Genomic DNA, 13,242 nt, shown 5'->3' on the forward strand with positions numbered 1-13,242 from the left:
GGTAACACCGGGCGAGCACACACAACCAACTAACGACTCGTTGAGGTTGCAAGTAAGGGCGAACAACTCTTGCTTCTAAATTTGGGTGTTGGTGACACATCTAATCAAAGGCCTCCCGCTTTTACCGATATTCTCTACGGTTTATCTCTTGTTGTTGTGTTAACCGTTAGATGCCAGTATCCCTAGCCCATTACGACCCCACATCCCTCCTTAGGTGAAGGGTTTACGACCATCTCTTCCACTCACTCACCCATCTCATCTCACCACCATGGACATGGCCCATACTGTGGCAGACTCGAACACATCATCGACCATGAAGTTGGGCGCTGAAGTTGCCACTGAGCCTAGCTTAGAACAGCCTGCGACTGTCGAAGTCAAAAGCGAGTCGCAGACTGAGTATGCGTACGATCGGGATTATCGATTCTGGACCATCATATTTGCTCTTTGTACTATGCAGATCCTATGTTCACTTGAGAATACCGTCGTGGTCACCTCTCTGCCTACCATTGTTAAGCAATTAGGTTTAGGAAGCAGTTACATCTGGGTCACGAACATATTCTTCTTGGCAGCGTGAGATTTTACGATTCCCTATCCTCACCTGTAAATCTACTGAATACAATTTAGTTCTGTCGTGCAGCCCCTAACAGGCCAACTTGCCGGTCTATTTGGTCGTCGGTATGTCGCACTATTCGTCGTCGCTCTATATACCCTCGGCAGCGGCCTCGCTGGGGGGGCGAATGGACCGGCTATGCTAATAGCTGGCCGCGCAGTGCAAGGTGCTGGGAGTGGAGGAATGACAGCCACCATGGGTATTGTCATTTCTGACCTCGTCCCTCTTCGACTTAGGAGCAGCTATCAAGCAATTCTTGCCATTACGTACGCGGTCGGCATGGCTATTGGTCCTGTCATTGGCGGCGCCATTGTTCAAGATACCACTTGGAGATGGGTTCGTGACTGATCTTGATTCGTTCTGAGACTGTATTGAGACTGTACTTGGCTTACTAATGACAACTCTTCAATTATTAGGTATTTTACATCAATCTCCCTGTCGGCGGTGTGTCTCTCGCCCTTCTCTGGCTGTTTCTACGCGTGAAATGGGATAAGGAAACCAAGGTACTAGACAAGCTCAAGCGGATTGATGTCGCGGGCAACACACTCTTGGTAGCATCTACAGTATCGGTGCTCATCGCGTTAACTTGGGCCGGCTCTGAGTACCCATGGTCATCTTATCATATTCTTGTTCCATTCATCATTGGCCTCGCCGGTCTCGTCGGTTTCTTTTGCCTTGAAGGATCCACATGGGTGCTGGAGCCAGTAATGTTCGTCCCCCACAACCTTTTTTCTTCTTCATCGTGCCTCAAGCTTGCGAAATTATCAATCGTGATTATCGAGCCGTGTTTCATTTATTCTAGTTATACTGATCATGTTATTACTAAAAGAGACTACAGCGCTAACTTGGATCGTCGATAGGCCGCTTCGACTGTTCGCAAATCGCACCTCTGCAATTATATATGTGAATACCTTCATCGTCTCGTTGATGAACTACTGGATTTTCTTTTTTTTGCCTCTCTTTTTTCAAGCCGTCCAATTATCAACACCCTCCCGCTCAGGTGTACAGATTCTACCGATCACCCTGATAGCCGTCCCCGGGGCCGCGGTTGGAGCGGTTGCCCTGTCTAAATGGGGTAGATACAAGGTGCTCCACATCATCGGTTTCGCTCTCCTTGCGGCTGGCATCGGTTCTTTCTCCGTACTGACCAAGGACTCAAGTACGGCAAAGTGGGTCTGCCTCCAGATTCCTCCATCTATCGGCGCTGGCATGGTCTTAGACACCCTGTTACCAGGCTTCCAGGCAGGTGTGGAGGAGGCGGATTCTGCGGCAGCAGTGGCGAGCTGGTCATTTGTGCGCAGCTTTGGGAATATCTGGGGCGTCGCGATCCCGGGAGCTATCTTCAACATCTACAGCAGTCAGTATGCCGCCGATCTCATAGCTAATCCAGCAGCAAAAGCATCACTACAAAATGGCGGCGCGTACTCGAGCGCAACCCGAGACTTCGTCATTTCGTTTTCTGAACCAACGCGGAGTCAGATCATTGAAACCTTTACAAGAGCCATGAGCAAGGTTTTCCTTATAGGTATCGCATTTCCGGCACTAGCGTTCGTCTTGTCATTTGTGGAGCGGGAAGTGAAGTTGCGGACAGTTCTCGAGACTGAGTTCGGGCTTGAGGAAAAGAAACAAGTAAAAACAAACGAAAAGGTCTGAGGACAGTTTCCCTCAACGGGCGTTAGGAAATATTTACGTTCTCACATTATGTTTTTATTTTCATCGGTTTAATAGCTAATAGTTGAGAACGTAGTCGTCCGGACGGAGGTCGATAGTACATCGATCCGCCATCCCGCCATATCAATTTATCTACAGTGTCTGTCATTATTTTACACAGTATTCAGCCACTAAATCCCCTATAATTATAAGGGACTTAAGTGATATCAAGCGTTATATTCATCTTTGGATTAGCGCATTTCTATAGCGTATAAATTGTATTGCGCTAATTCCCTTATAAGTCAAACGCCTAATATCCCCTAAGACCCCTACAATTATAGGGAATTTAGTGGATGGAATATAGTGTGGATACTGTGGATAAATTGATATGGCGAGATGGCGGATCGATGTACTATAGACCAACGTAGGACATGCACTAAGAGTCCTTTGTTCCATATCCCCACTATATAATTCAATCCGAGGGCAGCTGGTGTGCGCAATAACAATTCCGGGAATTCATCAATTGACAACGTCGAAAGACAAGAAATGGTAAAAGTTGAAAAACAGCACTACGTGTGATCGTTTGAGAAGGTCAACGAGGAGGGCTGCGGAACTTGTAATGGCGTCCACCAGTCTGAAAGTGGTATTCGGGATAGGAATTGTGAAGAAATCACTCTCAATAAAGCTCTACCAGGTATATTATGTCTAAAGCTTGTAACTTGGGCGAGCTTGTATAAGAAACAATCGTATGTAGGTACCTACGTACCTACCTAGGTAATGACGTAACAATGTCTGTGTTCGTCTGTATTTGGAATAGGATTGAATGAAGTGGTTGTATACCGTAGCGGCAAAGCGGATATTTTTACAATCATTGTTATAAGATAATTATTCTTTTTATAAGAATATTTCCACTAGTCTTAAGTACCTTCCCATACAAATCTGGTGGCAAGGTACATCGAGAGAATCGATCATGTTTAAGAATCATTCTAAAGCCATAAAATACATGCGAATAACCTCACTTTTCCTGAAATATTTTAGGAATCATTCTTTTCTATTCAATCATTCCATTAATAATAACTATTCCTTAGACTAATACTAGAATCATTCCTTAGATCGCAATCGAATCAGTAAATAATAAAGAATCATTCTTTACATCGTAATCGAATTCATCAACAACACCTATTCCTTCAAGTATCATTCCTTAGATTACAATCGAATTAATTATGAATAATTATTCCACCCTTTCGTACTTTCCAAGGTTCGAATAACCTCACTTTCTTCTAAAGATTTTATACCTAAGAATCATTCCTTGAACTTCAATCTATTCAATCAGTTCAATCAGTTCAATCAGTTCAATCAGTTCAACCACCTACCTACCTTAGTAAATACGTATTCGATATATTCAATCTATTCAATCTATTCAATCTATTCAATCTATTCAATCTATTCAATCTATTCAATCTATTCAATCTATTCAATCTATTCAATCTATTCGATCAGTTCAATCACCTACCTTAGTAAATACGTATTCGATCTATTCGATCTATTCAGTTAATTCAGTCAGTCAATTCGATCAGTTTGATCAGTTTGATCAGTTTGATCAGTTTGATCAGTTTGATCAGTTTGATCAGTTTGATCAGTTCGATTTATTCGATTTATTCGATCTACCTTGGTAGGTGATTAAAACCTGAGTCTCGTACCTGACCTTCCTACCTTTATTTTGGCGATACCCTCATTACTTCTAATATCTGGCAGAATACCTACCGCCTTCGTTACCTTCCCTTCTATTTCGTACCTCTTACCTATCTATTTACCTACCTTCTCTTGCCAATCTTTTTATTTCTTCATCTTTTCATCTTTTTATTTATTCATCTTTCAATCCTTCAACCTTACAAAATATTTAATCAAGCTATCGCGCCATACCAACCTAGGTACGTACGTATTATATCAATCTTTCAACCTTTGAATCTACTAATCTACTAGGTAAGTAATAAATATACCAGAATATCAATCGCGCGATCGATAAATTTACCTAAGTAAGTACGTATTAATCTTGCAATCATTCAATCTACTAATCTACCTACCTAGCAATCAATCAAGCAAGCAATCTTTGAATCGTTCAATCAAGGTATGTACGTTTCTAGGTATCTACGTATATATCTTCCAATCGACTGATCTAATATACTAATAAGATACCTACCTAGATACCAATCTTCTGATCTTTCAATCTACCAAGGTACGTTTCAATCTATGAATCTATCAATCAAGCAGTTGACTAATGAAGCAATATACCAGTATACAATCGAATTGAATCGAAGAATCGAACTGAATCGCAGAATCGAACTGAATCGCAGAATCGAACTGGATCGAAGAATCGAAGGATCGAACCTATTATACAACTTCTAAGTTGAATTGCAAGGCTTAAATAATAGAACCATTCTATCAGTTATGAATCATTGCTTCCAATTAAATCATTCCTATGCATGTAACAATTAGAATCATTTGATCGACTGTAGAATCATTAGATCGACTATAGAATCATTGTATCGATCGTAGAATCAATGTATTAAGTGTAGAATCATTTCTTCCAATTAAATCATTCCTATGCATGTAAGAGTTTGAAGCTATTTAGAATCATTCTCATAAGTGGGATGTTCCCACTACGGTAAGGTTTCTTTATGATTACAAAAATTTATTAATCATTTTATGGACTAGTTTAAGGAAGCTCGCTTGAGTCTTGGGATTTATTTCTTTATTTCCTACCTGATATCGAGGAACAGAAGCTAAGTGGGGAGTAATAAGTATTTCTTGAAATCTTTCGTCCATTATCTTGATAGTTTCTGATCAGAAACAACATGATTCGAGGTTCCGGTTCTTGGTCCATATTTGCGTGGATCATATCGTTCTCTATTCTGACAACGGCATTTGTCGTCCTGCGTCTTTGGTCTGCCAAAATTCAAAAGAGGAAGTTTTATATGGATGATGGCTTTGTGGTAGCTGCGTACGTGAGTTGTCACTTCATTTCCCTGCTAGATCTAGGTGAGCTCAAATTGACAAGCACTATACAAAAATAGGTGTCGATGCTTGCTCAGCAAGGCCTCGGGATATGGTCTTTAATCAATGGCATGGGTAATCATTCAACAGAATTGAGTGTCGATGAATTAAGAGTACAACAAAAGGTATGATAGCTATCTCATAGGTCTTTATTACCTACCTAGGTACCTTAACCAATACTTATACTAACTCTGCTAGAAGGTCGTTGTTGCAGTGTCGACAACGTGGATCTTCAGCGCCACTACCATTAAGCTAGCTGTGCTTGCGTTCTACATGCGAATTTTCACTACTTCCTCTTTCAAGCGATGGGCCATATCTCTTATGGCGATAAGCTCTTTTTTTGGCATTACCTTCTTCGTTGTATTCATAACACACTGCAATCCAATTTCTCAGGGATGGAACCCTGTTCCATGGGGCTCGTGCAGACCCCTGGCTTTATCCGAGTATTCTTCTATATCTCTCAACTTAATTCTCGACATAATGATTATAGTACTGCCCATGCCATGGCTTTGGAGTCTACAGATGGCGTTATTCAATAAAATTGTCGTGATGGTCATGTTTAGTTTTGGTTTCGCGTAAGTTCCTGCTTATAGATTGGCACAACCTCCTTTTGATGACTACACTGCTGATCGCTGGAATAGAACTGTCGCTACCATGTGCTACCGTATTGAACAGACAGTCCATAGCGATCCGGATTTCATGCTTGGTTTCGCAAGAGTTGGGCTGCTCAGCGATGTCGAAATTTGGCTCGGGATCATTGTTGCCTGCATACCTACATTGGCACCATTCTTTAAGAAATTTATCCAACCACCGTTATCAAAGCTCTTTAAGAAGCTACATGGTAGCTCAAGTCCGTCCACAAAGGAAGGGATAAGGCGAGGGCGACCGAGGACATGGGGTGATTCTAGCGGCCCGAGCCCTAAGAACCAAAGCAACAACAGTGAATTCTCTAAGATATCCACACATCCAACTTCACATGGTGATGAGATGCGTTCTATCATTTCAAACGAAACGCCGGAGTTCCGCGCACATTGCAAGTTCCATAACACGAACACGGCGCCGGAAAGCGGGGGGATATACGTGCAGAAAGAGTTTCACATATTTAATGCGTAGCCAAAAAAGCATTTTATACACCGTACCCTTTTGCTTTCGGTATTGGTAGTTGATAGTATATTAAACTGTAAGGTATTCAAGTTTATGTAATATTCTTCAGCGAGAATCCGCCCGAAACGGTAGAGCTACCTAGTACTGTCTAGCTGAGGCCACCGTGTCTTTACCCGAACCTCACGAGGTAGTTGACGGGAAGGCTCTTAAATGGATAGACAAACTTCACGCACAGCAAAAGAAAAGGCTTAGGAAGGATTTGTTGTGAATATCACCGATTTCTTTCTTTGGTTCGCAGTTAGTAAGTCCTTTGGGATACTTGAGACTCAGAAATGTCAAGACTTCTGAGTCCATTAGCTAGAACCCCTTGGCTATTATATATTGGAATGGAAATTTTGCCATGAATTATCTTGATAAAAGACTGGTACGACCCGGTTGAGTGGTGCGAGGAACAAATGTTAGCAAGACTGCCGAATGGAGGCCAGTTAGTTAGAAGCCCCTCATCTTACCTCATTTCTCATGTGAAACAACAAGGAAGACAAAGCAAATCCCTAGCTAAGAAGTCACAGCCTATTAGTCATTCCGGCGGGTGCCTGAGCAGGTAAGCCATATATCAGTTGAAGTTGTTTATTGTACTCGTTGAGCTAATGATTTATAGTGAACTTACTGCGCATATCTTGGGCTACGATTTTCCATGAGATCTCGCTGCACGCTGAGTACCTATACAGACAAGATTTAACCAAGAATTGACTGATGCGTCTGACAAATTTGCCACATCTTAATACTGTCATTGGAGAGGCAATGCGCCTCTAACCAAATCTTTCAAAAGGGCACAGCCGGAAAACAACAGGAAATAGAAGCAAAAATGGCTATATATAGGTCAGTAATTGATATTTTCCCGGATTGAAAATAACCTAACGTGTAGTTCCGTTGTTGCTATCCTTCCTCTCTTTGTCCTCTTGCATCAAAGAAAGGCCCTTTGGTGAAGGTTGGCGCACTCGCAATGGCGCCTTTAGCAACTCAGAAGCTAGGGATAGGTTGACCGAGCCTACCGAGTACTATTAGGCACCTTATCCGGCCCCCAATTTGAAATGCCCTATGCTGATTATCCTTGAAGGGTTTCTAGGGAACACTTTTGTGTAACCACTGTGGCCATAACTGCCTTATTGTTGGCAACTAAAAGGTTGTTGGTAATGTAATTTTTATGCCTATGCGCCTCCGGGTCCAACCGGATTTCACTAGCGTCGCTTGCTCTGTGATACCACGTATACCCTATACACTCTAACAGTTGTGTACCATATCTCCTCTCGCAGTACTCTGGGGCTTGTATCCTGTACATAACCCATACACGCTGATTACGTATCTTGGGATCGGTCGGAACGGGTGAGGCCGTACTCTAATGCGAATGTTCAAAGGTAGCGTCCTGAAAGCTCCAGCAAGGGATGAACACATGTTTGGCCCTAGTTCTCATCTCCCTAGCCAAACATATTATGGCTTTTTACCACCCATTAAATGAGTTGATATGAAGCTCCTCCTCAAAGAATCATCGAGTTTTGGTCTCTATTATCCGTAGCATTTCTGCAATTCTTCTTAGTCTTTTCTCATTACATCATCAAAATGTCCTCAGAAACCTACGACGTCGTCATTGTCGGTGGAGGTACTTCGGGTCTTGTTCTGGCCAACCGCCTCTCGGAGAACCCAAAGTTGCAGGTCATCGTTCTGGAAACCGGTGAAGATCGTAGCAAGGACCCGAATACCTTGACGCCGGGCGCTTGGCCGATGCTGTCGAATTCGTCCGCTGACTGGACTTTTCATACTGCTCCCCAGAAAGATCTTACAAGGCAGATTACGATCCCGCAAGGGAAAGCTCTAGGAGGTTCTAGTGCAATTAACAGCTTCCTTTTTACCCCTACTTCTCGGGCGACCGTGAAAGCATGGAATAATCTGGGCAACGAGGGCTGGGACTATGCCGCATTTGAGGCAGCGATGAAAAAGTCGTTTACTCTACACAAGCCTTCAAATGTTACCGAAGGCAATGGCCCACTCCAACTTTCACTAGCTGCACCTGAAAGTCTCTGGGAGAAAGCCTGGATTGAAGGCCTTGGATCCGTGGGATTACCCGAAAGTGATCCCCTCTCCGGTAACCTTGGCGGTCCAATTATCGCCCCGGAGAGTATCGATCCCAAGACGAAGCAGAGGAGCTATGCTACCAATGCGTATCTTGATCCAATTCGAAGCAGATCAAATCTGATGATTCGAACCGAGACGACCGTGACAAAGGTGTTGCTCGAAAAATCTTCATCGGGAGGCGATGCTGTCGCCAAAGGCGTTCAAACAATTTCCAAAGATGGAGTTTCTCACATTATTGGTGCTCGTAAAGAGGTTATCATCTCTGGTGGATCCATCAATTCGCCCCGAATCCTCGAGCTCTCGGGAATAGGCCGGGCTGATTTGCTTCAGAGCTTGGGAATCGACGTCGTAGTTGACAACCCACACGTTGGCGAGAACCTTCAAAACCACATCTTCTCAGGACTAGGTTTTGAAGTACGCGACGATGTGGACACGATTGACGCTTTCTTTCGCCAGGAACCTGAGGCCGTTGCACTTGCGATGCAGGACTACGGTACAAAGGGGACGGGTCCTCTGAGCACCAGCAACATGATCACGATGGCCCAACTTCCGCTACCCGATTTACACACCGAAAACGGAAGCAAAGACCTCGACAAATTGCTAGGCCTCCTAGATCCCGCCTTAGACGTATCCCTCTCCCCTCAAACCACCCCGGCCTTCGCAACCGCACACCAAGCTTTCATCCGCTCCATTCTCACGAACCCGTTGGAACCAGTAGGCAACTACGTCTTCGGCCCAGCCTATGCCCCCTTCGAAGCCCCAAGCCCAACCTACCGTGCCCCAGGAAAACACGTATCCATCGCAATCGAGCTTTCCCACCCGCTCTCCCGAGGCTCAGTGCACATCACCAGCTCCGCCCCCTCTCATGCCAGTACAAATGAGGGTCTAACCATCGATCCGCGATACTTCTCGCACCCCCTCGATCTCGAAGTCCTCGCGCGCCAAGTGCAGTTCACTGAGGACCTAATCACCCGCGCGGCGCCGCTAACGCAGTACCTCAAGCCTTACACCAAGCGCTTCGATGATCTCGAGGTCGCCAAGGAGTATGTCCTTCGCACCGCCGATGCAGCGTACCATTACACCGGCACGTGCTCGATGATGCCGCGGGAGATTGGGGGTGTGGTGGATTCAAGGTTGAGAGTTTACGGTGTTGCTAATTTGAGGGTTTGCGATGCTAGTGTAGTTCCCTTGGAGCCGACGGCGAATCCGCAGGCGGTGGTTTATGCGGTTGCGGAGATGGGGGCGGGGTTTGTTAGGGAGGATGTGCTGTAAATTTAAGTGATATAGCGGGGTATTGGGGGTTGATAATAGGCACCTAGTACCCAGAAAAGAAGGGAGAAAAGAAGAATATGAATAATTATGGGACAACTATTGCCGGAAATCATGTTTCACTACCTCCCATACGTCTCTGATAATTATCTCTGTTTAAATTACCTAGGCTTTCTCAAATACTTCATTCTGAGACGCTTTTGAAGGTGCCAAAACTCGAAAATGCGAAGTTTCTAAGAGTAAACAGCCCGAGGCTTAGAACATGGGTTAGGGTATGGGGTTAGGGTTAGACCCTTACCCTAAAAAACCTTAAACCCAATTCTGATTCGTTACATAAGCTGGGGGTGCTTACTCATCCGCTACCAAATCTATCTCCCCTACATCACAGCAACCAAAGCATGCAAATATCAACGGGATAATCAGTTTGCCATAAATCCAACCCATTTATAGGTACTTATCCCAAAAGACTTTTTTAATACTGTATTTATACATTACATCTTACACAGCGCACTTTTAGCTATCACTCGCGCAGCCAAGCTCTTCATAGAAATCTTACTAATACACTATGCTTGAGGCATCTTAATCATCATTCCATCAGGTAGGAACCTGCAGAGAGTCTTCGAATGGTAACTTCGATACGAATTCTTCCCATATCCTACATGACATATCGTTAGTCACGCCACTTATACCTTCGAATAGGTCGTTCATTTGGGTGCTTGGGCCATATGGCAATTGCGATAAAAACCACGGAGGTACCGACGACGGCATAAACATATTGTTTCCGTAAGATATCGGCGGATTGACATTGAAATTCATGGGGGATATTTGTTGTTGGGGTAGATGTTGAGTAGAAGGCAGACCCATCAAATTAGGGGCTTCTACAGCGTCCGTAACGGCGTTTGGCGCATGCGAATAGGGGTAATAAGCTAATTGGCCTGTCCCAAGTGGGGTCAATGACTCGGGGTTGGTCTGTGAATATTGATGTGAAGGAGTTGAGCCACTGAGAAGTGAATCAACTCTCATCCGGACCCGGTTCATGAGCATCTCTAAGGGTTTCCTAAGCATCCCCTGATGGTAATTTTTAAGGTCGGTCCTATAATCTTCGAATGATGCTTCCACCAACGGCCAAGAGATTCGAAGTACGTCAGAATCAGCACAGAAGCATTCGGTGATAGCTATCGCAAGAGCGTGCCATTGAACCACTTCATACCATCTAAACCCTTCTCCTCTTGGGTCTGTTCTAATAAGGTGTACTTTATTCAAGACTTCTAAGGCGCTGTTGAGTAGGTTGAAGTTCTGGGCTTGAGGAGTGGGTCTGTTGCTAAGACGGTGCAATGGCCTCAGAGCCGTAAGACGCATAGCTACCACTCGCATTTGCGCTCCATGGAAGGTCGACCAAGCATACGCACTTGACTCTGGGTCGCAGAATTTTAAAAGGTTAAGGACGTTTTTCTCGAACTGCGATACGTGTTCTTCCCTTTCTGTCCAGTTGAAATCGGCCATTGCTTTACCGTGGAAGTTCAAAAGCCGCCCGGTCCGCTGCGCATTATATAAAACAAGGGCAAAGGTCATGTCGGTTAACCCATCTCTGCCCATGAGTTCCCCGACAGTATCGACATCGAAGTCGGAATCATTGATATTCATTGGAATAACAGGTGGAACTCCGCCAAGCCCAATAAGGGGATTGGTAGCTTGTCCAAATGAAGTCTGGATATCTAGGAAACATATAGTGTTCCACAATCGTTGCTTAATCTGCCGATTGAAGAAAGATTCCATGATCTCCAGATGGAGCAAGAGAGCTTTTGCCATTCGGACGGCGATAGCGAACATAGTCCAGATAGCACGACTAGAATCCTCGGTCCGTCGCGCGATGAGATATAATATGAAGGCCTGCAAGATGGTGATATCGTCCGTAATCATCAAATCCGCTCTTTCCAGTGCAGCTTCGCAGGCCGCCCTATATTCAGCTATTAATATGGACCTATCCATATTCAGTATAGCTTGGCATTGTTCATCTGTCACACTAGCCAAAGCCGAATAGCATACAGCAGACTTGATACATAGTGCGGATATATGATTAGGATCGTAGTTTAAGTAAGGTTGGCCATATATCATGAATTTGCTCAGCGAGGGGCGATGTAGGAGTCTGATGATAGGATCCACTTGGCGTAGATAGACTTGGCAAAGCTCCGCCGTCAGCTTGGTATCGCTCAAGATACCATCATTTGCTCCAATGCTACTGCTCCGTGCAGATCCAATTCCTAGTAGTCGTAGGCCTGGGCTAGAAATCGATTTCGGGTTGGACCTTACGCTTTCTCCATCATCCGATGGGGTACCGACGATGTCGCGAAGACCGCCGATCTATTTAGCGTTAGGTATTTCGAATAGTGGCACACTAGAGGGGCACAAATTACCTCTTCGGCAATGTGAAACCAGAATTGCCGCCCAATTTGCTTTCCGGTACTCGCATTATCCACAACTTCAGAACTACCAGACGGTGTCGCCGGCTCAAGTTTCGAAGGTGTGTTCACGGCTGATGAATCTGGTATGCCACCCAGGTTTGCAACTAGGGCCTCTAGCCGTAGGATCCGATCTCTCAGCTCTTCGTTGCTATGTGCTGTTGTAGAGGACCGAGGATGGACATGGCGACCACGAGGTAGTCGTTTGCGATATATCGGAACGCATGTGGTACCTGATTTGACACAACTAGAGCATGGGTTTGACTTGTCGCATTTAACCTTGCGCCTTCTGGAATAGAACTTATTAACTAGTGAAATACCACACGGCAAATTTCTGCTACTTACTGACACAATTCACAACTGAGCTGAGGGATTTGTATCGTCGGCTCATCTGTACGGCGACCGCGGTCTGACGATTGCGACGTCGGAGTCGACATGATCTGGTAAGCGGGCAAGAGAGGCGATGAGAGGAGCTCGATCAGTGCCCGATTCTATAGCGCCAATAAGGTCTATGAAGAACCAGGAAGCTACAGCGATGGATATGGATATGTATATCTTCGTAGGGTCATGTCTGCTGAGCTTATTAATGCGATTGATATAATAATTACTCCAGGAAAGCCCGCTTCTATTAGGTAACATCTTCATAGTCCATAAAATGGACAATTATATTTACCATAACTGACCATGCCAATTAGAATGATCGGGAATCGCACAAAAACCCGACTTTTGCCATAGGACTCCAGACATAGATTCCACGTAACCTCCACGCCAGCAGGATTGCCCAGGACCTAACGCCGACAAAGCCTCACACAATCCTTAGTAGAATAGAGGTAGTTCATAGCGAAAGAATGAATCAAAGTTCGAGCTGGTGTTTTAATTGGATGATTGGAATTTTAGAAATGGCGGAGAATTGACAATGTGAAGCGACACACATACCTGTGGCTAAGCAAAATTTCGAACCAACAA

General features: G+C 44.6%; 4 protein-coding genes across 4 annotated transcripts; 3 read left to right on the top strand and 1 right to left on the bottom strand.

Annotated features, from left to right (window-relative positions):
- Nucleotides 1-268: 268 nt before the first annotated feature.
- On the top strand, nt 269-2,263 carry GGS22DRAFT_178033 (MFS general substrate transporter; the record flags this gene model as incomplete). The annotated part of the gene is made up of 4 exons (XM_047963553.1): nt 269-570; nt 625-946; nt 1,027-1,319; nt 1,471-2,263. The coding sequence occupies 4 exons, from the start codon at nt 269-271 to the stop codon at nt 2,261-2,263; spliced, it is 1,710 nt and encodes a 569-aa protein (XP_047821708.1).
- Nucleotides 2,264-5,115: 2,852 nt separating this feature from the next.
- On the top strand, nt 5,116-6,427 carry GGS22DRAFT_185256 (uncharacterized protein; the record flags this gene model as incomplete). Its single annotated transcript, XM_047964302.1, has 4 exons — nt 5,116-5,265; nt 5,335-5,439; nt 5,513-5,889; nt 5,956-6,427. 4 exons carry the CDS (start codon nt 5,116-5,118, stop codon nt 6,425-6,427), a joined length of 1,104 nt encoding a protein of 367 aa, XP_047821709.1.
- A 1,341-nt stretch (nt 6,428-7,768) lies between these two features.
- GGS22DRAFT_197813 (GMC oxidoreductase) lies at nt 7,769-9,820 on the top strand (the record flags this gene model as incomplete). The annotated part of the gene is made up of 1 exon (XM_047966037.1): nt 7,769-9,820. The coding sequence occupies exon 1, from the start codon at nt 8,036-8,038 to the stop codon at nt 9,818-9,820; it is 1,785 nt and encodes a 594-aa protein (XP_047821710.1). The 5' UTR covers nt 7,769-8,035.
- A 353-nt stretch (nt 9,821-10,173) lies between these two features.
- GGS22DRAFT_197815 (uncharacterized protein) lies at nt 10,174-12,713 on the bottom strand (the record flags this gene model as incomplete). The annotated part of the gene is made up of 3 exons (XM_047966038.1): nt 10,174-12,178; nt 12,232-12,565; nt 12,622-12,713. 3 exons carry the CDS (start codon nt 12,711-12,713, stop codon nt 10,412-10,414), a joined length of 2,193 nt encoding a protein of 730 aa, XP_047821711.1. The 3' UTR covers nt 10,174-10,411.
- Between the last annotated feature and the right edge of the window lie 529 nt (nt 12,714-13,242).

This window comes from Annulohypoxylon maeteangense (assembly GCF_022496945.1).
Source record: "Annulohypoxylon maeteangense strain CBS 123835 unplaced genomic scaffold GGS22scaffold_3, whole genome shotgun sequence".
NCBI lineage: Eukaryota > Fungi > Ascomycota > Sordariomycetes > Xylariales > Hypoxylaceae > Annulohypoxylon > Annulohypoxylon maeteangense.